Source organism: Martes martes, assembly GCF_963455335.1.
Source record: "Martes martes genome assembly, chromosome: 1".
Classification (NCBI taxonomy): domain Eukaryota; kingdom Metazoa; phylum Chordata; class Mammalia; order Carnivora; family Mustelidae; genus Martes; species Martes martes.
The window spans coordinates 208,602,975-208,627,078 of record NC_137888.1 but is presented as its reverse complement, the minus strand read 5'-3'; the positions used below and the strand labels follow the sequence as shown (position 1 = coordinate 208,627,078).

Sequence of the window (24,104 nt, the reverse complement as noted above, 5' to 3'; positions counted from 1 at the left end):
CTAGGGGCCGCTGCCGCTTCCACTGCCACTCCCGCTGCCCGCGGCATCCAGGATCCAGGTGCGTGAGCGGCGGGAACGCAGGAAGGTGATTTCTCCGGCCTTCCCTTCCTGTCTGGAACCCGGCAGTACCGAGATGGAAATGTTGAGGCAGTGACTGGCGCCAGGAGCTGCCACCGGGATCGCGTAGCCCAGAACCGAGCGGCAAAGTTCCGCCCCGTCAGCGAAGGTCTGGGGGAGGGGGTGGACTTAGGGTCCGAGTGGGCGGAGGCCAGGTACTCTGGGGGCGTGGCCTTCGGGCTGAGGGGAGGGAGGGCTGAGGGGCATGGCCTTGGAAAAGGAAAATCCCGGACTTTGCAAGTAGGGGCCAGTGTAGAGGTGCAGTCTAGGGGTGGGCAAGTACCCGCTTTGGGTCCTACGGAGAGTGAGGGGGCGGGGCCATAACAGGAGCCGAGTCCTGGGAGGGCGAGTTATTTTTACTGGGTCCCATGGTTGGGGTGGGGGAGGGCCAGATTAAGGCTGGAGCCTTAGGGAAGGTGATCTGAGCTTCTGGGTCTTCCAGGGGGAATTGTGGATGGGCCTAGAGCAGAGACGGCCCCTTGGGGAGGACAAATCCAGACTCAGTAGCCTCTAGGGAGCTTACAGACTTATCCCATTATGGAGGTTGGGGTGCGGACGGGGGAAGGGTGGGGCAGGGACCTTGGGAGTGTCAGTCAGGACCCCGGGGCCTAGGCGGGTTAAGACAGAACATAGTAAGTGGAGGTCCCAGTCTCTCTCCCGCATCTCTGTCTCAAGCTCACCTGCTCATAGGTAGGGCAGCCAGGCTCACAGTCCCTCTTTTCTAGGATTGGGAGCCAAGTCGGGCCGCAGGTAATATCGCTTTCACATGTGGCAAACCTGTGGATGGTGTGTAGAGAGAAAGTGGGTAAAGTCTCCGCAGTCGCGTCCTAGCGGGTTTCCTGCCCTCCAAGTCTTCGCTCCGTGTATGTCCCGCCCCCAGATCACCCTGCCCTATATTCTCCACACACACCCAGGGCCCTGGCACAGCTGACTTCATCCCAGCAGACTTCGGACCATCTCATTTAGGCCAGCCCCTTACATTCCCCACCTTCTTAGCGTCTCTTCTCTATCAGGAGGCCCCGCCCCTTAAAAGCCCAGGTCCATGGAAGGCCACGCCTCCGTACCGCCAACCTCAAAAGCCAGGTCCTTTACAGGCCCCGCCCCTTTCCTCCTGGCCTCTAAACACTAGGCCTCCGGTTTAGACCGTGGCCTTGTTGGAGGCAGGCCACACCCCTTCAAACACTAGGCCGAGGAAACTGCCCATCCTGCTTTTGGTCCCGCCCAAACCATAGGACACGCCCCCCGCGCCTCGCCTCCCATACCAGACATCGCAGAGCTCGGAACAGAGCGGCTGCGCCTGGCGTATCCCCAGTAATAGCAGGCGGAAGCGACTGTGGAGGGCAACTTGGAGGTGTCCCAGAAAGGATTCGCACCTGAACATTGGGAAAGATAGGCTCATTTGGGTAAGGATGCTCAGGGGCGGTGGTCCCTGGCAGGGTTAACTGGAGCAACGAACACAAGGAAAGGCTGGCGAGTACCGTACTCACCCGGGGCTCGGGTCCCCACAGCGTTCTGGGGCCATCCCAGGGTCCAATGCCTCTGGTGTGTCCATCTCTGACAATAGGACAATAGGAGCATGGAGAAGGGGACTCCTGTGAGTTAGGGTCTTGTATCCTCAGGATTGGGGAAGCAAGGCATGGGGGTCCCCTGAACATAACCCCAGTTATGTCAGTGCCGCCCAAACATTAAACTTAAATAAAGACACTTCTCTTGGGACACAAATGCAATTTTGAATAATAATAATAGTTTATCATTATCAGCTTATTATTTATTATGTCCCTGATAATGGTATGTTTTCATATACTTACATATGCTGCTTTACAATACCCCTATGAGGTAGGTCTATTTTTCCCCCCCTTTTTAAAGGTCTACAAGAAGCCCAGAGAGGTAAGTGACTTGCTCAGAATCAACCAGTTATGAAGTGGCAGACTTGGGTTTGGGATTTGAATCCAGGAAGTCTGACTCCAGAATCTGCACTTTAACGAACATCCCCCCCCCTCCTTTTTAAAGATTTTTATTTATTTATGACAGAGGGAGGTAGCGCCGAGAGAGGGAATACAAGCAGGAGGAAGCTGGAGAAGGAGAAACAGGTTCCCCGCTGATCAGGGAGCCCGATGCGGGGCTAGATCCCAGGATGCTAGGATCATGACCTGAGCCGAAGGCAGACGCTTAATGACTGAGCTACACAGGTGCCTCACTACCATTCTTTTTTTTTTTTTTAAGATTTTGTTTATTTATTTGACACAGAGAGAGAGAGAGCACAAGCAGGGGGGAATGGCAGGTGGAAGGAGAGGGAGAAGCACGACCCTGGGATCATGACCTGAGCTGAAGGCAGAAGCTTAACCAACTGCGCCATCCAGGTGCCCCTTTAACTACCATTCTTTAGCACAAGCCCTGACTCCCCATCTTCCCCCACACATGTGTCACCCCAAGCCCCTCTCATAAGGAGATTCTGGTATTGCTATGGTGAAATGGGATTTCTTAGGTGTTGGAGGTTAGGCAGGGTCTGGAGTGCTCACCTGCAAGGTGCAGCTGGCTTGTGCCAAGATCGGCTGCCAGCCTGTGGTGTCTCCGGGACATAGCTGGGAGTGGGCGGCTTCCTCCACAGGCTCCCAGCAGGATCCAAGCCAGGGTCAGTCCTAGGGCCCAGGTCAGGCCCTTGGGTTGAGTGTGGCCCCTGCAGGCCATGTCCACCTGAGACAAGAATCAGCTGGGGTATGGGGTAAGGTTTGGCTGACTCTATCCGGGAGCTCAGGGTTGTACCCTCCTGATACCGACCCAGGAGACAGTGCCAGGGAGAGCAGAGAATGAGCAGTTGATGGGGAGGCAATGATCAAGAACCTTCAAATCCCAGGGGATCATCAAGTCCTGCCTCTGACCCAGGAGTCCCTTTTCACCCATCAGACTCATGTCCCCTCCCTTTAGGCCCAAGGGCCCCCTCCTCTAGTTGGACCGTGGTGCCCCTCCCCCTCACACCCAGCAGGGTCTCCCACCCTGTTGGCCCTTAGGTGATCCCCTCTGTCTTCAGAACTAAAGGGACTCCCCAGCTCTTTCAATCTCTCTCTTCTGTCCAGTAATTCCTCTCTCTCTTCTGCCCAGTCTCCTCCCTCCCTCTTGATCCGTGCTGGCCCCTCTCATGGTCACCTTCTCTCGGCCCACAATCGGCTTAGGGGCTGCCACCAGGGCTGGTCCTTCGGAGCCAAGCTTGGCTGTGGCAGGACTCTAGTTTTGCCGCTGGGGTACTAAAGCTGTACGGTAGGGGAAGCTGAGGGTCTGTGGAGACAAGATAATTCCCTCCCCTCCTTTGTCCCCTCTGGCCACCCCTCACCTGTTAACTGGACGGGTGTCTAGAGCGCTGCTGAGACACGGCAGGGTCAAGTGCAGGAAAGAGTGGCAGCCAAAGGGGTGTGGTTTGGTGCAGAGGAGGAGTTTCCCATTGCCCCACCCCCTGCTCCAACTGACCAAAGGCCAGGGGACCTGGGACTGCGTTGTATATATCTTTGCGTTGACCTTTATGTTGAGATGATGGCTTAAACTCTATGTGTATGTGTGTTGGGTGAAAGTGTGTTTGGGGGTGCCTGGGTGGCTCAGTGGGTTAAAGCCTCTGCCTTCGGCTCAGGTCATGATCCCAGGGTCCTGGAATCAAGCCACGCATCCGGCTCTCTGCTCGGCAGGGAGCCTGCTTCCTCCTCTCTCTCTCTGCCTGCCTCTCTGCCTACTTGTCATCTCTGTCAAATAAATAAAAATAAAATCTTAAGAAAGTGTGTTTGTATGGCTGTGTGTGTGTAGAGAGTGTGTTTGTTGTGTGAGGGTATAGTATGTGTGTCTTTTGGTTGACTGGTTGTGTGTGTGTGTGTGTGTGTGTGTGTGTGTGTATTCAAAATCTGGGTGAGGAAGTCTTTATGTGTTCCAAGCCAAGTGTGTCCAATTGGGTAAGATATAATAAATGTGAGGGGGGGTATGTAGGGTCAGGATGGCCATCCTGTGAGAATATTATGGATGAGTCAGTGGATAAAGGCTGTTGACCATGAATGGTGACCATTAGTGAACAAGGGGGTGTTGACCTGTGTGGAGAGGGTGTGTCTGTATCTGAAACGTGTGTGTGTGTGTGTGTGTGTGTGTGTGTGTGTGTGTGTTCCTCTGCAGTTTCTGAGAATGTGAGTTTTTTGCAAACATTCTTTCAATTCATCCATTCCTTCAACAAATGTTTATGGAGCACCTATTGTGTGTCAGGTTCAGGGGATGCAGTAGTGATCAAGAAATGAAAACCTCAACCTTGGGATGCCTGGGTGGTTCAGTCAGGTAAGCATCTGTTTTTGGCTCAGATCATGGTCCCAGGGTTCTGGGATCAAGTACTGCATAAGGCTCCTTGCTCAGCAGGGAGCCTGCTTCTCCCTCTGCCTGCCACTCCCCACTTGTGTGCACTCACTCTCTCTCTGACAAATAAATAAATAAAATCTTTTTAAAAATTTTTTTGAAAGATTTTATTTATTTGACAGACAGAGATAACAAGTAGGCAGAGAGGCAGGCAGAGAGAGAAGAGGGAGCAGGCTTCCCACTAAGCAGAGAGCCCGATTCGGGGCTCGATCCCAGGACCCTGGGATCATGACCTGAGCCTAAGGCAGAGGCTTTAACCCACTGAGCCACCCAGGCGCCCCTTAAAAAATATTTTTTAAAAAGATTTTATTTATTTATTTGAGAGAGAGACAGTGAGAGAGAACATGAGAGGGGAGAAGATCAGAAGAAGAAGCAGACTCCCCGTGGAGCTGGGAGCCTGATGCAGGACTCAATCCCGAGACTTTGGGATCATGACCTGAGCAGAAGGCAGTTGTTTAACCAACTGAGCCACCCAGGTGCTCAAATAAAATCTTCTAAAAAGATTTTAGAAAATCTTCTAAAAAGATCTAAATCTTCTAAAAAATTCACCTTCCCAGAACTTACATTCTAGTGGGAGACCCTGGTGAGAAGAGCAGTCCTGCAGTGTGTATGTGAATGTATATGTGTGTCCATGTGTTGTGTGGGTAGGATACTGTGTCTGTGTATTGGGTGAGTGTTTGTGTGTAGCTGAGCTTGGTTTTTGTATTATGTGTGTGTGCTTGTGTCTGTTGAGTGTACATGTTACTTGTGTGTGTCTGCATTTGCTGAGTGTGTGTATGTCTGTTTTCTCAGTAGGTGCTTGCATGTGTGTGTCTTTGCAGAGCATGAGTTTATGTGTATATGTGTTTGTGTGTGCCTGTGTTTGCTGATTATCTGTCTGTATTCTGTGTTTCTGTGTTTGCATACGATTCAGTGTGTCTGCATTTGCTAAGTGCATATTTGGAAACGTGTATGTGTGTTTGTGTGTGAGTCTGTGTTTGCTGAGAATGTGTGTGAGTGTGTATTTTTGAGGAGTGCATATTTGCAGTGTGTGACTATGTGTTTGTGAGTCTGTTTCCTGAGCATGTGTTGGTATGTTCGTGTTTGTGTGTATGTTTGCTGTGTGTGTGTGTGTGTGTGTGTGTGTGTACCTGTGCTTGTAGTGTGGCATATGCGTTTTTGTGAGCAATGACCACTACCACAATTCTCTCTCCCTTCTCAGTCTAATGAAGAGTTTTTGTCTTGTCTCTTTCACTGCGGAACTCCCAGATCTCAAAACACTACTTTGTACACAGTAGGTGCTCAGTACTTATTGAGTAAATTAACGAATCAGAAGGCCATGTCTCCTGGCCCCTCCAGGGGTACCCACACAGTGATGTCCTATGGGCGTCAGCAACCAAGACCTAGTGGATCTAGCCTTCCCCTAGCCCATTTTGGGTAGTCCAGGGTGCTCGTGTGTCAGATCTGTCCAGTCTTTGGGCTGTGCCTCCTGCCAACCCTTCCCCTCCCCTGACCTCAGCCCCCAAACCTGCCCTCCGGGATTCAGCACCGCGGACAGGAGCGTGTGAGATCAGCACCACGGAGAGCTCCCGAGACAGCTTGCTTTAGAAGGGGTGACAAGAGCGGAGTCTGGGACTTTGACAGAGAAGTTCGAAGAACAGACTTTGCGGGATGGCAAACAAACATGCCGACAAACAGAGACAGAGAGAAACACTGAGATAACTCAGGCAAAGGCGCAGAGATGAGGAAACAAATGTCTGGGAAACACCTGGACCTAGACCTTGCCGTCTCACTCATTGGCCGGCAGGGGTCGCTCCCGCCCAGTGACCGCGCCCTCCAGGGCTTTCCTGGTCGCCCCCTCCCCACCCTGTCCCCTAATGCCTAGAGTGGGGAGGTCACCGATGCTTTCCACACCAACTCTGGGAAGCATGTCGGCTTGACCTCAGCTATAGGAACACTGCGGGTGTGTGTGTGTGTGTGTGTGTGTGAAAATCGCGTCAGCTGCCCCCCCTCCCAAACTACCACTAATCGGTCCTATAAATACAGCCCAGCCTGACCTGGCTACTTAATCCTGACGGTGAGGGAGGGGGTCGTTAGAGGGGCTGCAGCGTTCCCCGAGGAGGCTCTGATTGGGAAGGGGGGCGATATGCAGGCAAAATGTTTGTCTGTGGGAACAACTGCCTTGAGGATGGGTGTCCTCGATGCAAATGTCACTCTGTAAGAATGTATCTCCTCAGGATGTGAGGGTCTCGTGGGTGGGAACAATTTCCCACAGAGAATATGGTTTTTAGGGGGTCTTTCTTTGGGGGTATCTTCACCAGGCTCTCCAAGGAAAATGTCACCCGTGGGGATTTTTCTCTGCGGAAGTGTCTCTTCTTGGGGGCGGCAGGGGGCTTTGAGAGGAAGCGCTACCTCTCAGAGACCATCTGCCTTAGGAATAATTTTCAGGGTGTGGGGGGAGTTTCTGATTGAAGAGGACCTCCGGTGGAGACTATCAACCCGTGGGAATGTGTCTCCCTGAGGGGGTCGCTGCGGGGAGGGGTGGGTATCCGCATAAGGAATAATTTTAGTGAGAATGTCTCCCTTGGGTGTTTCTTGGGTTGGAGGTCTACCCATGGGCATGTCTCTCCCCTGGGGTGGCTCTACTTATAGGGGTATCTCCATAGCTTGACTCCCTTGGGGACATAGGGAAGCTCCTCCCTCGCTTGCCCCCTCCCACCCCGCCGCGCGGGCAGCCCTGGCTGAGGCCAGGCTCGGGCGCCCAGACGCAGTGACGGCGCCGGGTCCGCCCCACTTTGCTCCGCCCCCGCCACCCCCCAACCCCCCCCTCACCCGCCGCCGCCGCCGCCGCCGCCGCCGCGGTCCCCGCGGCTTCTCACTCCCTCCCTCTTCCCTCCTCCCGCCGCCGCCGCTGCCGCCACCTCCCTCCTCCCTCCCCGGGGCCGAAGCCGCCGCCGCCATGGACGATTCTGGCCTGATCCGCCGCCGGAGGCTGCAGGTACGCGGCGGCCCGGGTCCCGGGTGGTGGGAAAGGGGTCGGCGCCCTGAGGCGGGGCCCGGCAGGGGGTGGGAGAACTTGCGCCCGGGCCGGCCGGGGCGCCCCCTCCCACGGCCTCGGGATGCTACCAGAGGGGAACACGGTAGCCGCGCGTCCCGCCGCGCTGGCGACCCCGCCCCTCAGGCGCCGCCCGGGGATCCAGGGAGCTGACCGAGGGGTGCAGCCTAGCGCTCCCCCTCGAGGATAGCCCTGAGGGGCACCTGGTCCTCCGGAGGAGGAGGGGGCTGGGACCGAAGTCATCGCCCTGGCGCAACGCCAGGCTAGGGGTGAGGGGGCGCAGAGCAAAGTTATTGCCCCAGGGCTCGCGCCCCTCGGGGCCACCGGCGCTGCAGAGGCCGTAAACATGTTTATGCTGCAGCGTCTCCCCTTATTACCCTAGGAACCCCTTTCTGAGGCGTGGGGAACCCCTGCGACCTCCATGCATCTGCCCGGCCACCAGGATTCTTCCTACTGCCCTAATTGGACAGACACCCTAGACAGCCTCCCTCCTCACTCTTCATTCCCCCTCCTTTCACTACCCATCCGTCCCTCCCCCGCCCCCCCCCCCCCCCCGCCTCGAGATCCTCAAGTCCAGCCCAGCTTGTGGGTGGGCGGGAGCGATTTTTAGCTCCTTGCAGCCTTAGAAGATACTGGTCTCTAGGCTGCGCAGGCGCGGGAGTGAGTCCACTGCACAGAGTGGGACACTGAGGATTGCGGAGTGTGGGGAAATCCAGGCCTCAGGAACTGCCACCTTCAAGATGGGTGGGGACTCCGGCTGAAAAGGGTCCTCCTCTACTATCTTCCTCGTGCGCTTCTAAGGGTTAATAGGAAGGTTTGATGTTGCTCTTAAACTGACCCCAGCAAGGAAACTGATCAAAGCTTCACCCCAAGGCCTGCCTGGGATCTGGTCCTAGTGAGGCTTCTTGGAGCCCAGACCCACGCTAAATAATCTGGAAGAGTTTAGATAAAGCCTAGGTGGCCCCAGACTCAAGCTACATACCTAGCCTGGCGCTTGAAAAAAGGGGAGGATTAAAACCCTCCCCCAGGGCCATGTCCATTTCAGGACTCCTCTAACCCACACTATCCCTGAGGTTGGAGACCAAGGTTAACTGATCGGTCTTTGCAGCAGGAAAAATCTGAGTCAGATGATAGGAAGGACTTCCCAGGTAGTCTGGATGATGCGGGAGCCAGACCTGGGTTGGAAAACTAATTTGCTTTCAGACAGAACCCAGATGGCTCCATCTAAGAGCCTTGGGCTCTCGAAATCTCCTCTGGATTCCCACCTCATCTTAGTGCTGGGGTGGGAGAAGAGGTTCTGACAAAAGGGAGGGAGCAGCGGCAAAGCCAGAGCAGGTGCTGAACCAGCCAGTCTGGGTCCGCGCAGTCGGGTCCCCAGGAAAAGGGCGGAAAGGGGCGGGGCCTGCAAGGGGGTGTGTTCCCGCCCTCCGGGCCGGCGCCGACTCCCATTGGCTCAGCGCCACGCGGGCCTTCCATCTCCTCCTCAAGGCTCCGCCCCCAGCCCGGGATCCGCCCACTCCCCCACCCTTCCTTCCTGAGGCATCCTCTGGGCCAGGCTACCCTCCGGAGTCCTGCCCCTACCTCTTCCCCTCTGGCAGGGTTAACCACTTCACTGCCTTGGATACATCCTCACACACTGATGCAACCCCTTAGGAGCTGTTCCACAACTGCGGAGCGCCCGAGGGCCCCCAACTGTGTGCAGCTGGGATCGTATATACTTACAGCATCTTGAGTTCGAAAGCCCTGTCCACAGCGCCGTCCATCAATCCCAGGGAGAAGCAGAATCCGCTCGGCTGAGCGGCTCTGCAGCTCGTGATGGAGGTGGCGTCTCTTTACTCTGGCGCTGAGGATCCGAATCCTCTACAGCTCCAGTTTGCCCTTTTCTTAGACTCTAGGATGTTTAGGGGCGCTAGCAAATGGAGCTAGGTTCCAGGACTTCTCCCGGAGGTGTTTAAAGGAACCCCAGGGGCTCACCCTCGAAGGTTGAGTGTACCCGGATCTGGAATCCTGGGCTCCGTGGCCGGAAAATCCAGGTCTAGATTTCGCTTGGGCCATTGCGGTCGTCCCGCCCAGCCGGCCAGCCGAGGCTCATTCAAACTGATCCTGCAAAAACAGAGGGAAAACATGGAATGGATTTCTGGTCATCCGTGGCTCAGGAAGGCAGGGCTGCCCAAATGGACAGCGTTCTCTTTGACTCCAACCGTATGTGTATCCTCTGTACATGGGAGTGGGAGGTCCCTTTGGCCCATCCTCTTTCATGGAGCATGTCCATTCACAATAACTCCGGTTCCTACGACCTGATATTTATTGAGTGTTTACTGTGTACCAGGCATCATGCTAAGGTGCCAGGCACCTGAATCAGTTCACAGAATCCTCTAGGAGAAATGGACTGTTGGGAGGTCATTTGCCAGGGTTATAAGAGGCAAAGCAGGGATTTGAACCCAGGGCTTTCTGCTGTCAGAGATCCTAGAAAGGATCTAGAATGTCCCTCATTTTCCCCATGTTGGAGTGCCCACCAAAATGCTTTTGAAACCCTCACTAGAATCACTAGAATCTTTCCATCTGTGGCTCCACCCAACCTCCTTTATTCATTTTGGCCTGTGGACAGAAAACAGACTGGAAGGTAACACTCCCTTTCCCCACTGCTCTCCCGGGAAAGGGCACCAAATTCCATAACTTCTGATCCCTGTAGTGGCTTCCTGAGTGCTTGACAAACAGAACACAACCTTCCTCTGGTGTGGACACATACTGTTAGTATTTAGCGGGGCACCTGGGTGGCTCAGTGGGTTGAGCCTCTGTCTTTGGCTCAGGTCATGATCCCGGGACCCTGGGATTGAGCCCTGCATCAGGCTCTCTGCTCAGCAGGGAGCCTGCCCCCCTCCACCCCGCCTCTCTGCCTGCTTGTGATCTCTGTCAAATAAATGGGTAGAATCTTAAAAAAAAAGTTAATATTTAGCAATTATTATCCTCACAACAGATCAAAAAGACCTCTTGGCCATCATCTAATTCCCATTTTCAGTTTTAGTTTTGAGCCATCCTAACTACCTCACCTTCAACACTGAATCTGGCTGGGAGTGGGATAGAACCCTTGGGGTGGGGTGTGGAGTCATTCATTCATTCAACCTTTCATGCTTGAGCATGCCAAGTTCATTCCTGTCTCCCTTGGGACCTTTGCAGTTCCCTTTATCTGGAATGCTCTTTCCACAGATCCTTCCATGGCTGGCTTTTATTTTTTCAACAACTGTCTTAAAGGTCATTTCCCCAGAGCAGCCCTCTGAGCATCTTGTCTTTCTCCCTGCCATTTCCCCCTCACATCATGTTAGTTTTATTCATGACACTTATGAATGCTTAAGCTTAGCTTGTTCACTTCTATATTAATCTTGTGTATTGTATGCTTCCCTTCTCTAAATGTCAGTCCCAAAAGAGCAGGAATTTTTCTCTCATTCGCTGCTGTGTCCGCAGTGCCTAGGACAGGGCCTGGCATACAAGAGGAGTTCAAGAAGCATTTTCAAATAGGCTCTTGTTTGCTTTGCACAAATGCACATTGAGATGTCAACTCAGGAGTCCTGTTTGGGGCTTTGTACAGGCTGGTCTCTGGGGTCGGGAGAGAAACCACTCTGGCACCTTCTCCTCCAAAGAGCCCTGCTTTCCGGGGATAAGGAAGGGTGCAGGTGAGGCTGCTGATGAGGGGCTCGTCCCACCCAACATTTGCTCCTCCAGGGGGTGATAGGGCTTGCAGACAGCACCTGCTGGTCCTCGCTGACCTCATCCTTTTGCCCCTTTGCCTTCCAGAAGGATTTGCCTCTGCCCCGGAAAAGCAGCAGGTGAGCCTTGGGGAAAGATGCACAGGGCTGGCGGTCCCTTCGCGAGCCCGGGTGGGGGCGCCAGGGGCGCGCGCGGGCGGGGCCTGGCCCACTGGTGCACAGGAGCGCCCCCTTCCGGCGGGCGGCAGTGGCACGGCCCTCCCTTCCCCCGCCCTCCCCTACCCGCTGCGGCTCCAGCCTCCGCCCCGCGCGCTCGCTCCCCGCGCTGCCGCCGCCACTGCCGCACCTGCCACCATGTCGCCGCCGCCGGGTCATGTCTGACTCTCTCTGGACCGCGCTTTCCAATTTCTCGATGCCCTCCTTCCCTGGCGGCAGTATGTTCCGCCGCACCAAGAGGTAGAACCCCCATCCCTCAGACCTTGACCCGGCCCTCCCCACCAAAGCCGTCCCTCTGGCCGCTGCCGCAGGGCGGGGCCCGGGATGCTGCACCCGGTCCAGCTGCGCCAGAGGTGCCCATGCTGCCCCTTCCTACGGGGGAGGGGGCTGAATTGGGGACTGTGTGGGCCGAGACTGGGGGAGACTGTATGCGGGAGAGGACCGCCGCGGGGTGGGGGGAGGAGGCTGCGCCGGGTGGGGGGTTGCCGCGCCTTTGTCTACTGGCGCTGCGGGCTCCGGCAACCCAGTGGGGGTAGGGGAAGAAGGGGAGGGTGGGGGACTTGGCACCCTCGGAACAATAGCCGCAGCCTGCCCTCCCCCCCGCCCCCCATGCCGCGTGTTCCTGGCCTCGCTAATATGCTCCGTCACTGTGGCGGGGGGTGAGGGAAATGGAGGGGCTGGGGGCTCCGTCTTCGGAAGCTGGGACCCTGAGGGGCAGAGGGGAAGGGGGGCTTTATCAAAGCACAAACTACCCCCCACCAAGAATACAGCCTCATAAGGAAAATAGTGACACACAGCGTCACGTAGGACATGATGTCACACACATACACACACTATAGCCCCAGTGGCCCAGATACACCCTGGAGCCATCACGCATGCAGTGGCCATAGGTCTGAGTCATGCCCAGACACACAGGGGGACCACCAGTGTCACACACAGACGAGTAAGCCCACAGGTACAGTGCCGTGTACACCCAGTAAGATGTTACATGTGTGGTGATACATACACACACACACACACACACACACGATTCGGACATCCAAGATGCACACAGACATATGTATGGCAAAGACATCCATGCACCTAACGATGTCACAGCACATCATATCACCTAAGCATTTCACATGCGGTGTTACACGGATGCAGAATACACGACACAGGGAATCTTGCAGAGATAGACACAGTGTCGCATGTTATCACATGGGAGACTCATTTAGGGAATGCCACACATGGTGGCAGGTTCAAACATGCCCAGTATCACAAGGTGTGAAACTCGGACACAATAGATGCCACATGTGGTTACACGTCGTGAATGTCACAAACACAAGGGCAGGATATCACATAGACTTAGAATGCCGAACAAAGGCATAGACACATGTAGCAGAAATCATGCACTCATGGGGTACAGCCCACGATGCCACATCTAGCCACGGACAAGTGGCATTACACACTGTCACACAGACGCACAAAGGTACAGGTTGTATCTTATGAGATAAATCCAACCCAGTGCTGAGCTCACACTCTGGGTACCACATGTGTATGTATACGTACAGAGAATGTAATGTGCAGCCCCAAAGACACACAGGCACTCAGTATCTCCAATGGTGTCGCATGGGCAACATGTCTATTATTCCATGACTGACACTGTGCTCACATGGTCATACATGCTGGGACCTCTAGCATGTCCTCTAAGCCATGCTCTGGGGGCACCTCCAAGCACCCACAGATAGGACACAGGTGGGGATCCGAGATGGGCAGGTGGATGGTTGGGTTCACAAACTCACTGGGCTGTGCCCTGGCCCGGTCCCCTTGCCTCGCCTTCCCTGCAGCTGCCGCACCAGTAACCGGAAAAGCCTCATCCTGACCAGCACTTCGCCCACGCTGCCGCGACCCCACTCCCCACTGCCTGGACACCTGGGTGAGACAGGTGGTGGGTGTGGACCAGACCAGAGGGGGTGTGGCCACCGGTTAGGGGCGTGGCCACAGGGTAGGGGCGTGGCCACAGGGTAGGGGAGGGGGCACAGGCAAGGGGCGTGCCGCAAGACTGGGACGAGTCCGGACAGAGGAGGACCCGGATTGGGCAAAGGGCGGGACCATCCTTGTGTGGCCTTGGTCAGTCGGCTGAGGGACAGGCATTGGTGGGCAGAGGCCCAAACGGGGCTAGATTGAAAAAGGGATGGGGCTGAAGGGAGGAACCATACCTGAGGACCGGGGCCATCTCAGATGAAGACGGAACCGGACTGGAGGGGGGCTGGGCTGACTCGGTAATCAAAACAGCTTAGAGAGGCGGGACCACAGCTAAGGGGGCGCGATCCACTCAGGTAAGCTGTGACTAGACACAAGAGGGGAGGAGCTATTGTTTGCAACCCTCTTTGAGGATTGGAAGGCCTGGTCGGATTGTTTCCCACACCAAGCCTTAAGATCCCCCTCTTTCCGCCACAGGTAGCAGTCCCCTGGACAGCCCCCGCAACTTCTCCCCCAACACCCCCGCCCACTTCTCGTTTGCCTCCTCCCGAAGGTGAGTCCCTCTCCCCAGGGCCCTAGAACCCTGGCCGGACCCTCCCGACCCACCGTCTGGGCCACCATCTGTTCCCCGCCTAATTGCACCTGAGCCAGGGCCAGAGGGACCCGCAGAGTGCCCCCACGTCCCAGCGGGAATAAGCGCCCGGCCATAGGGGCGGGGCCTATGAGGAGGCGGGGCCAACCTCCTATCCGGAATCCAAGGAGGAGTGGGACTTCCTTTGCAGTGGAGAGAAAGCGCCTGCGCTCTGAGCCCAGGGTCTCAGTCTCCCTAGCCTCTAGTTCCCGGCCGAGCGTTACCATAGCAACAGGACAGGGAGCGAAGATGAGGTGCGCAAGCGCAGCCTGCATGATGCCCACCGAGGGACTCTTGGTCTCCCGAAAGAGGAAGGGCACCTGGGGCAATTTCTCGAGCGCCGAAGGGGAGGAATCTCAGGTTTTCCTAACTGGGGTCTTTGGGGGTTTCTGGAGTGTCGCTAATGAATTTCCTCGGGCTTTTGGCGAAATTGGGGGAAGCAGAAAGATTCATCCAATGTGTTTTGGAGAAACTTCTGGGAGTCACCAGGATGTTTGGGTGGCTCTCTTTTTCTTTGAACTTTATTCATTCTGAAAACGTTGTCTGAACACGTGCTGTGATCTGGGAATTGAGCATAAGAGGTGAATGACTCCCCGTCTCTATCTTCGGAGTTGAGTTTGGGTGGCACTCCAGAAAACCTCGGTCACCACAAAGGCTGGTGAAGGCTGTCGTGTGGGACTCACACAGGACTGTGGGGGACAGAGGATAGCTCCCTGGGGTGGGTGGGGGAAGACCCCCTTGGCTGTGGAATTCAGCTGAGGGCAATAGGGAGCCAGAAAATGGCTAAGGTTGGGGCTGATGCAGTTGCCTGGGCTGGGTGGGAGGGCACTCCCTGGAGGGAGGAATAAGGGACGAGTCTCGCGCTCGGGAGTGCGTGTCCCCGTGATGTACAATCCGTGTGCCAATGTGGATGTGTGAGTATGAATTTGTGAGACTGTGCAAATGTGAGGCAGCTTGTGCCTCCATATGTGTCCATGGGGGTATGCGTCAGTGAACATGGGTGTGGACATGGGTGTGGACATGGGTGTGAGGGTTTATCTGTACCTTGTTAAACGTGTGTGAATATGTGAGGGAGCGTGCCCTTCCATGAATGTCTCCATGTGAGTGTGCAATCTGGTGGGCGTGTGAATGAATGTGTGGCTGTGTGGGAGTTCGAATGTGTGACTGAGTGCGTGAGGCTTCCTGAATGCGTCTGTGTGAACATGGAAATGTAGAATGGGTGTGAGGGAGTGCGTGTCTTTGTGTCAGAGTGTGAGTACTGGGTCTCTAAGTACATGTGTTTGTGTGTGAGTGTGTATCTGATTTTGCATGCGTCGGGGGAGTTAATGTAGGAAAGTGGGGTATTTGGGTCCATGGATGGGACAGTGAGTGTGTGTGAGTGTTTGTGTTGAGGAGTCCTGTGTGAATGTGTGTGACTGTCAGTGTGTGAACTTGACCGCACTAGTTGCAATAACACTGGTACCTGTGGCCATGAGAGTGATGGTGTGTGTGTGTGTGTGTGTGTGTGTGTGTGTGTGTGTTTGAGGGAGGGACCTTCTTCTCTGAGAAGACTCAAGTGGTCTCACTCTGAGTGCTTTCTCATGGGGAGCAACTGTTGAGATTCCCCGGTACCTGCCTCGAAGACTTCCTTTTTACCCCCTTGGCTCTGAGGCCCTTTTGAAATCTCAGACAGAGCACAGATATATCCCCTCCCATTCCCTACCCTGGTGGTGGCCAGTGGCTTCTATCACATCCTGAGGAGTGGGGGGACCAGTGGGGCCTCGTAGCCTCTGAGCATCTCGGCTGGGTTCCAGGGCGGATGGACGCCGTTGGTCTCTGGCTTCGCTTCCTTCGTCTGGCTATGGCACCAACACACCCAGCTCCACCGTCTCGGTGAGTTGGCAGGTGGGCGAGTGGGTGGGAGATGCTGGGGAGCCCTCCAGCCTGGAGGCCCACACCCAGGCCAGTAGTCAGGCTGGCCTTAAGGAGAGTTTGGGGTTTCTCTTGTTTTCCAAGGTGTCACCCGTCCATCTATTGGCAAGTTACAGGTCCCCTCGATAGCCCTGCTCTCCACCCTCAACATATCTTCTTGGGGGTCCTACTTGTCACCGACTTATTTTACAGATAAAGATATTAAGGCTCATGTGTTGGGCTGCTTGCCCAAGGGGCTCAGCTGACCGAGGTCGGCATACCCTTCACCCAGAACACATTTGCTCTGCACCGCGCTACCCTAAGTCTCTCTCTTCACCTGCCCCCTTTTCTACCTGTGTCTCTGGTTCACTCATCCATCTATTGGTATGATGTTCAGCAGACATTTATGTCACTGTCATATGGTGGGTGGGCTCTAGAAGCTGGGCCAGGATCCAAGGACTGTCGAGGCCCTCACGAGTGGAGACAGATCAGTAAGAAGTCATTCACAACACGGGGTGGTTGGAGCTGTTATGGGAGTAACCACAGGCGAGGTGACAGCAGTGTGTGTGTGTGGGGGGGACTTGATTTAGCTGGGGGGAGGGTCAAGGAAGACTTCCTGGAAGAGGTGGAATTGAAGCCAAGACAAAAGATCAGCAGGCGTTTGGCAGGTGGAAGAAGGAAAGGAAGTGTGTTTCAGGAAGGGGACGAGGGAACAGCATGTGCAAACTCCCAGAGACAAGAGACAACTTGTTACTTTTGGAAAGCTGAAAAGACAACTTGTTACTTTTGGAAAGCTGAAAATAGCTCTGAGTGGCTGGTGCTCTGGGTTGAACCGGGGTGAGGCAGGCAGTGCCCTTGGTCATACTGGGGCTTCTCAGCGAGGGCCGAGAAGTGGATCTTATTCTTAATGTGGTGTGAAGCCATACAAAGGCTTTTTTGCTGTATATTATACTAAAATTTCAGCCTGAACTGTTTGAGATTGTGGTTCTGTAGATTATAGGTTATGTGCATTGAAGAAATTATTTTAGTAGATAACTGATGGGATGGGGAATGAGTAATGTAGTATTTCAAAAGATCCTTCTGCCTGTAGAATTGAGTGGATATCCTTGTTTTCTCCACTGATATCTGTGGGTTTGTGTGTATGCCAGGCCCTGACTAGGGACCAAGCAGAACCAAGATCCTCGCCTCAAGGAGTAGATAGCAATAAAAATTAGTAATAAAGATATAGTAAAAAAATTTAAAAAAAAAAAAAGATATAGTAAGTCAGGACATAAATGTAGCAAGAAGAAACAAGATAGAGCAGGGGTAGTGAGTGATGGATATGTGTTCAGAGGGATGAACGCCACCCAGAAGGGTGATATTTAAGCAAAGGTGTGAAGGAGAAGTAATCAGTAGTAGATATGCTCCAGGCAGAGGGAAGGGTTAGTGCAAAGGCCCTGAGGCAGGGGTGTTTGTGGCTTGTTCAAAGACCATCAAGGAGGACTGTGCAGCTGGAGCAGAGTAAATGATGGGGAGAGTGGAAGGAGGTGATGGCAGAGAGACAGGACCGAATCTTGTAGGACGTTGTGAGTCCTGGGAAGGACTTCAGGGTCCATCTTGAGTAAGGTGGGAGCCATGGAGGGTTCTGAGCAGAGGAGGGATGTGACTTGACTCAGGTTTTAACAGGCTCCCACTGGCCACATCTGTGTGAGTGTCACAGTTCTCATCTGTGTCTGTCCCTGTCCCCCTATCTGTCTCCAGGAGTCCCAACCTGGACCCTGGGATCCAAGGATCATAAAACAGGTCCTGATCCCGACCCTGCCCAGTGGCCCATCAGCCCCAGGAATCCCAGCCCAGGGTGGCAAGATCTGGGGGGACCGCGGTGGCTCTGACCCGGGCCCCGCTCCTCCCCCCAGTCTTCCTGCTCCTCCCAGGAGCGCCTGCACCAGCTGCCCTACCAGCCCACCGTGGATGAGCTCCACTTCCTCTCCAAACACTTCGGCAGCACGGAGAGCATCACTGACGAAGATGGTGGCCGCCGCTCTCCTGCCGTGCGGCCTCGCTCGCGGAGCCTCAGGTGGGCAAACACCCTCCACCCCCACCCAAGTTGATGATCTGGGGGACTGTGTACTGCGAGACCTCTGTCCACATGATTAAATGGGTTGCAACACGATGGGTGAGGTTTTACCGGGGTTGGGTGTGGAGGGGATCTGATGCCTGGCTGTTTTCGGAAGCAGGGGGCTGGACAGGATGGGTTTCTCTCCCCGCAGCCCTGGGCGCTCCCCCTCTTCCTACGACAACGAGATCGTGATGATGAACCATGTCTACAAGGAGAGGTTCCCGAAGGTGAGACGGGGCGGGGGGCGGCCGCTGGGAGGCCGGGCGGCGGGAGCCCTCGCTCGCCTTAGCTCCGCGCGCCCCCTGGTGGCCGGCGCGCGCAGCGCAGGCTCCTGGCGGCCACAGCCTCCAGGCGCACCCCCGGCGCCGGCACCCCCGCCCCGCCTCTGTCCCTCCCGCAGGCCACCGCGCAGATGGAGGAGAAGCTGCGCGACTTCGCCCGCGCCTACGAACCTGACAGCGTGCTGCCGCTGGCGGACGGCGTGCTCAGCTTCATCCACCACCAGATCATCGAGCTGGCCCGGGACTGCCTGACCAAGTCCCGCGACGGCCTCATCACCACCGTCTACTTCTACGAATTGCAGGAGAACCTGGAGAAGCTGCTGCAGGACGTGAGTGCACGGGGCCGCTGGCCTCATTCGTGCCCGATGCCTTCCTTCACCCCACTTCCGTTCGGAGGGCGCCTACCACGTACCAGGCGCCGGTGTGGAGCTGAGATTCCAGGGGTGGACAGGAAGGACGTGGTCCTTAGGAGAAGGCTGTGGTCCTCATCTAGGTCTGATGGGGGCGGCAAGAATTTAACCTCCCTCACCTTCTTCCCGTCGTTACTCAAATGTCACCTTTTCAGGTGGCCTCTAGACCCTCTTATTTAAAATGTCAACCTCTGCTCCAACTCACCACCTACTGTCTCTTTAGTTTTCTGCTTGGCACTTAGCACCGTCTGGCATGATCTATATTTTTATTTGTCTTATTTCTTGTCTCACTTACTCGATTTTTTTTAAAGATTTTATTTATTTATTTGATAGAGAAACAGCGAGAGAGGGAACACAAGCGGGGGCAGTGGGAGAGGGAGAAGCAGGCTTCCCACGGATCAGGAAGCCCGATGCGCGGCTCCGATCCCAGGACCTGAGCCGAAGGCAGATGCTTAACCAACTGAGGCACCCAGGCGCCCCTCACTTACTCAAAAAATTTTTTAAAGATTTTATTTATTTATTTGAGAGAGAGAGAGATCAGAAGTAGGCAGAGAGGCAGGCAGAGAGAGACAGGGAAGCAGGCTCCCTGCTGAGCAGAGCTGGATGGGGCACTCTATCCCAGGACCCTGAGATCATGACCTGACCCGAAGGCAGAGGCTTTAACCCACTGAGCCACCCAGCCTCCCCTCTTTTTTTTTTTTTTTAAGATTTTATTTATTTATTTGAGAAGGAGAGACTTCAAGAGAGAGGGAGTGAGAGAGAGAACCTCAGGCAGACTCCCCGCTGAGCAGTGATCCTCATGTGGGGCTCGATCTCAGGACTCTGAGATCATGACCTGAGTGGAAATCAAGAGTCCTATGCTTAACCAACTGAGCCACCCAGGTGCCTCTCTTTTTTTAAAATTGTATTTATTTATCGATTTTAGAGAGAGAGCGAGCAGGGGGATGAATGGAGGGAAAGGAACAAGCAGACTCCCCACTGAGCAGGAAGCTGGACTCGGGGTTTGATCTCATGACGCAGAGATCATGACCTGAACCAAAATGAAATCAAGTTCAACGCTTAACTGACTAAGCCATTCAGGTGCCCCCTTGGGGCTGATATTCTAATGTGGGAGGGGGATAGGAAACATGGACACAGACAAATCAAGGAATTCCATGATTTCACCCCATGCTCAGGGCTATGAAGTGAATAGAACAGGGCACCCAGACAGAGTGTCAGGGGCTCCCTTGTAATGTCCAGGAGGCCTCCCTGGAGGAGGTGACATCGAAATTGGGGCAAGAATAATGAGGACGTGACAGTTATGAGAAATGCCCGGTGAGGGAGGGGGAATGTGCGCCGAGCAGGGGAAACAGCCTGAGGTGAGAAGGGAGTTTGGGAAGTTTCAGGGGCACAGAACCCAAGTGACCGTGCTGCCTCCTGAAATGAAGTTGGATAAGTGCACAAGGACCAGAATATGGAGCTTTGGGCTGCAGGCCCCCATTCAGACCTGAAGGGCAGTATTGGTGTCATATGGGTTTAATCTTTTTATTTTTTAAAATTATTATTATTATTATTATTTTGATTTTATTTATTTATTTGACAGAAAGAGAGCACAATCAGGGGAAATGGCAGGGAGAGGGAAAAGCAGGCTTCCCGTCAAGCAGGGAGCCCGATGCAGGGCTCCATCCTAGGACCCCGGGATCACGACCTGAGCCAAAGGCAGACGCCTAACCGACTGAGCCACCCAAGTGCCCCTTTTCTTTTCTTTTTTTTTAAGATTTTATTTATTCATTTGAGAGACAGAAAGAGCACAGGCAAGGAGAGAGGCAGAGGGAGAGGGAGGAGGCAGACTCCCCACTGAGCTGGGAACCCTGACGTGGGGCTTGATCTCTGGACCTGGAGATCATGACCTGAGCTGAAGGTAGACACTTAACCATTTGAGCCACCCAGGCACCCCTCTTTATAGGTTTTGAAGATTTTTTTTTTTAATTTGACAGAGACACAGCGAGAGAGGGAACACAAGCCAGGGGAGTGGGAGAGGGAGAAGCAGGGTTCCTGCTGAGCAGGGAGCCCAATGTGGGGCTCGATCCCAGGACCCTGGGACGCTTAATGCCTTAGCCACCCAGGCGCCCCTCTTTATGGGTTTTGGCATCAGACCTGGCCTGAGTCTAGGTTCTGCCGCTAGTTGAGGGCATAGATACTTAGTGGCCTAGATTCGTATCTAGCTCATCACTTACTTACTGTGCAGCCTTGCAAAGTTACTTAACCTCTCTGTGCCTCAGTCCTTCTGCTATAAAAAGGGAATTTGCTCATTCATTAATTCCACAAATATTCATCAAGCACCTGTTCTGGGCCTCCCACTGACCTAGAAGCTGGAAAATTACCTGGAAATAAAACAAACAAAAAGTCCCTGCCCTCGGGAAGCTGACATTCTAATAGGAAGAGTCAGAAGATAATTAATAGGCATCAGGGCTGGGACTAGGATGAGGCAAGTGATTTTTCCCCCTCAAAACATTAAAGTAATTGTTGAAAAGTAGGTGTATATATTTTTTAAAGATTTTATTTATTTATTTGACAGAGATCACAAGTAGGCAGAGAGGCAGGCAGAGAGAGAGAGGGGGAAGCAGACTCCCCACTGAGCAGAGAGCCCGATGTGGGGCTCGATCCCAGGACCCTGAGATCATGACCTGAGCCGAAGGCAGAGGCTTTAACCCACTGAGCCACCCAGGCGCCCCAGAAAAGTAGGTGTATTAATACTTAACATTATTTTAAGTATTTTATTTATAACCAAACCAGAATTTGTTAGAATTTTACTTCCCTGGTTTTAATGAAAACAAACTCATCAATAATATTTTCATTAAAACTGTTGATCACTGAGGGGCACCTGGGTGGCTCAGTCAGTTAAGCATTGGGCTCTTGATTTCAGTTCAGGTCATGATCTCAGGGTTGTAAGATCAAACCCCATGTTGGTCTCTGTGCTCACTGGGGAGTCTGCTTGAGATTCTCTCTCTCCCTCTCCCACTAACCCTCCTCCAACACTCTCTCTCAAATAAATAAATAAATCTTAAAAAAAAAAAAACAACAACCTGTTAGTCATCGAAAAACCATGTATAGTTTGCCATACACTTTTCCTTTTGCTTCAACCTCCAATATGGCTTGACACAGCCCTACTGGGTCCTATCCTTGTATAAATTCTGTTATTTTGCTTGTCAGAGGTTTTTGCATTATTTTTTTTTCAAATACTGCATTAAAATATCAATTATCTCGAAGACTGAGATTTTTGGCGTCAAGGTGAGTGTCTCACTGCCTCACCCTGGTCCTGGCCCTGAGAGGCATGATAGAGAAATTCATATACGGCTGTTAGAAGGGGCTTCGTGGGGTAGGAAACCGGAGAAGTGTAGTAGGGTAATGGTGATTGAGGACTCAGTCAGGAGCTGGGGTGTGATTTGATTTGATTTTTTATTTTTTAAAAGATTTTAGTTATTTGTGAGAGAGAGAGAGAGACCAAACACGGCAAGCAGCAGTGAGAGGGAGAAGCGGGCTCCCCGCTGAGCAAAAGCCCAATGTGGGACTCGATCCCGGGACACCAGGATCATGACCTGAGCTGAAGGCAGATGCTTAACAGACTGAGCCACCCAGGCATCCCATGGGGTGTGATTTGAGAGTGGGGCTGGGGTCAAGGGAGGCCTCCATGGCGAGGTGACCATGGAGCAGAAGTAGGGAGCTGCCCAGGGACTGGAGGGGAGAGCATGCCAGGCAGAGGGATTCGAACTTGGCCTGGAATATAGGGTTGTTTTGGAAGATGAATGAAATGAGTGAAGGTTTTAGGACAGTGCTGACTCTAATCATCATCATTTTTTGAAAGATTTTACTTATTTATTTATTTATCAGAGAGAGAAAGAGAGAGAACACACACAGGAGGGGGGGAGCAACAGGCAGAGGGAGAAGCAGGCTCCCCACCGAGGAAGGAGCCTGATGCAGGGCTTGGTCCCAGGACCTTGGGGATCATGACCTGAGCTGAAGGCAGTTAACTGCCTGAACCACACAGGCGTCCCTATCATTATTTTTTTTATTTTTTATTTTTTTTTTTAAGAATTTATTTATTTATTTGACACAGAGAGAGAGAGCACAAGTAAGCAGAGCAGCAGGGAGAGGGAGAGAGAGAAGCAGTCTCCCTGCTGAGGAGGGAGCGGGATGCGGGGCTCCATCCCAGGACCCTGGAATCATGACCTGAGCCGAAGGCAGCTGCTTAACCGACTGAGCCACCCAGGCACCCTCATTATTTTTTTTAAAGATTGATTTATGGGACGCCTGGGTGGCTCAGTCGGTTAAGCGGCTGCCTTCGGCTCAGGTCATGATCCCATTGTTCTGGGATCGAGTCCCACATCAGACTCCCTGCACACTGGGGAGCATGCTTCTCCCTCTGCCTCTGCCTGCCACTCTGCCTGCCTGTGTGCTCTCTCTCTGACAAATAAATAAAAAGAAAATCTTAAAAAAAAAAAAAGATTGATTTATATTTGAGCGAGGTAGAGAGAGAGCGCGCAGGCACGTGAGTGGGGGGAGGGGCAGAGGGAGGGAATCAATCGTCAAGCCGACTCCGATGCTGAGCACGGAGCCCATTGTGGGGCTCGATCTCAAGACCCATAAGATCAGGCCCTGAGCCCAAACCAAGAGTCCGAGGCTCAAGCAACTGGTCCACTCAGGCGCCCCCATCATCATAATTTTTACAGTGTGGCCTGGTCCTCAGTTTTCTCGCCCGTAAAATGGGGCAACAGCAGCATTGTGTACCCGGTGGGGTTGGGACAGGGGCCGGGCCGAAGCAGGGCGCCTGTGACCCCCACCCCCACTGTGCCCGCCACCCCAGGCCTACGAACGCTCGGAGAGCATGGAGGTGGCCTTCGTCACTCAGCTGGTCAAGAAGCTGCTTATCATCATCTCGCGCCCCGCAAGGCTGCTGGAGTGCTTGGTGAGGGCCCTAGGGCACGGGTAGGGGGAGGGGCCAGGGGCAGCGGCCTTGGAGCCCGCTGTCAGCCCGTCCCTGCCCTGCCTCAGGAATTCAACCCGGAGGAGTTCTACCACCTGCTGGAGGCGGCGGAGGGCCACGCCAAGGAGGGCCACCTTGTCAAGACCGACATCCCGCGCTACATCATCCGCCAGCTGGGCCTCACCCGTGACCCCTTTCCAGGTGCCGGCTGGTGGGCGCAGCGGGCTGTGGGTGGACCCGCCCGGACTCCAGCCTCTGCTCACTGTCGGTCTCTTCCCAGATGTGGTGCACCTGGAGGAACAGGATAGCGGCGGCTCCAACACCCCTGAGCAGGACGACCTGTCCGAGGTAAGGCCCGGCGGTCCAGCTGTTAGCGCTCTCTTTCTGCCCGGAGAGGCCCTTGCCGCCTGGCTCTCTG

At 54.2% G+C, this 24,104-nt stretch overlaps 2 protein-coding genes across 2 annotated transcripts in view; one reads left to right on the top strand and one right to left on the bottom strand.

Moving 5' to 3' along the window:
- RTBDN (retbindin) lies at nucleotides 1-13,307 on the bottom strand (the record flags this gene model as incomplete). The annotated part of the gene is made up of 6 exons (XM_080801632.1): nucleotides 1-228; nucleotides 798-894; nucleotides 1,380-1,490; nucleotides 1,605-1,671; nucleotides 2,637-2,811; nucleotides 13,233-13,307. The coding sequence occupies 6 exons, from the start codon at nucleotides 13,305-13,307 to the stop codon at nucleotides 1-3; spliced, it is 753 nt and encodes a 250-aa protein (XP_080657758.1).
- The window catches only part of MAST1 (microtubule associated serine/threonine kinase 1), a gene marked incomplete at both ends in the record, with an annotated part of 26,266 nt that continues 13,767 nt past the window's right edge, over nucleotides 11,606-24,104 (top strand). The window contains 10 exons of the mRNA XM_080801507.1: nucleotides 11,606-11,688; nucleotides 13,278-13,366; nucleotides 13,891-13,966; nucleotides 15,838-15,916; nucleotides 17,830-17,990; nucleotides 18,184-18,259; nucleotides 18,433-18,642; nucleotides 23,567-23,668; nucleotides 23,755-23,887; nucleotides 23,967-24,034. Coding sequence (XP_080657633.1) covers nucleotides 11,606-11,688; nucleotides 13,278-13,366; nucleotides 13,891-13,966; nucleotides 15,838-15,916; nucleotides 17,830-17,990; nucleotides 18,184-18,259; nucleotides 18,433-18,642; nucleotides 23,567-23,668; nucleotides 23,755-23,887; nucleotides 23,967-24,034 — 1,077 coding nt within the window. The remainder of the gene's footprint in view (nucleotides 11,689-13,277; nucleotides 13,367-13,890; nucleotides 13,967-15,837; nucleotides 15,917-17,829; nucleotides 17,991-18,183; nucleotides 18,260-18,432; nucleotides 18,643-23,566; nucleotides 23,669-23,754; nucleotides 23,888-23,966; nucleotides 24,035-24,104) is intronic.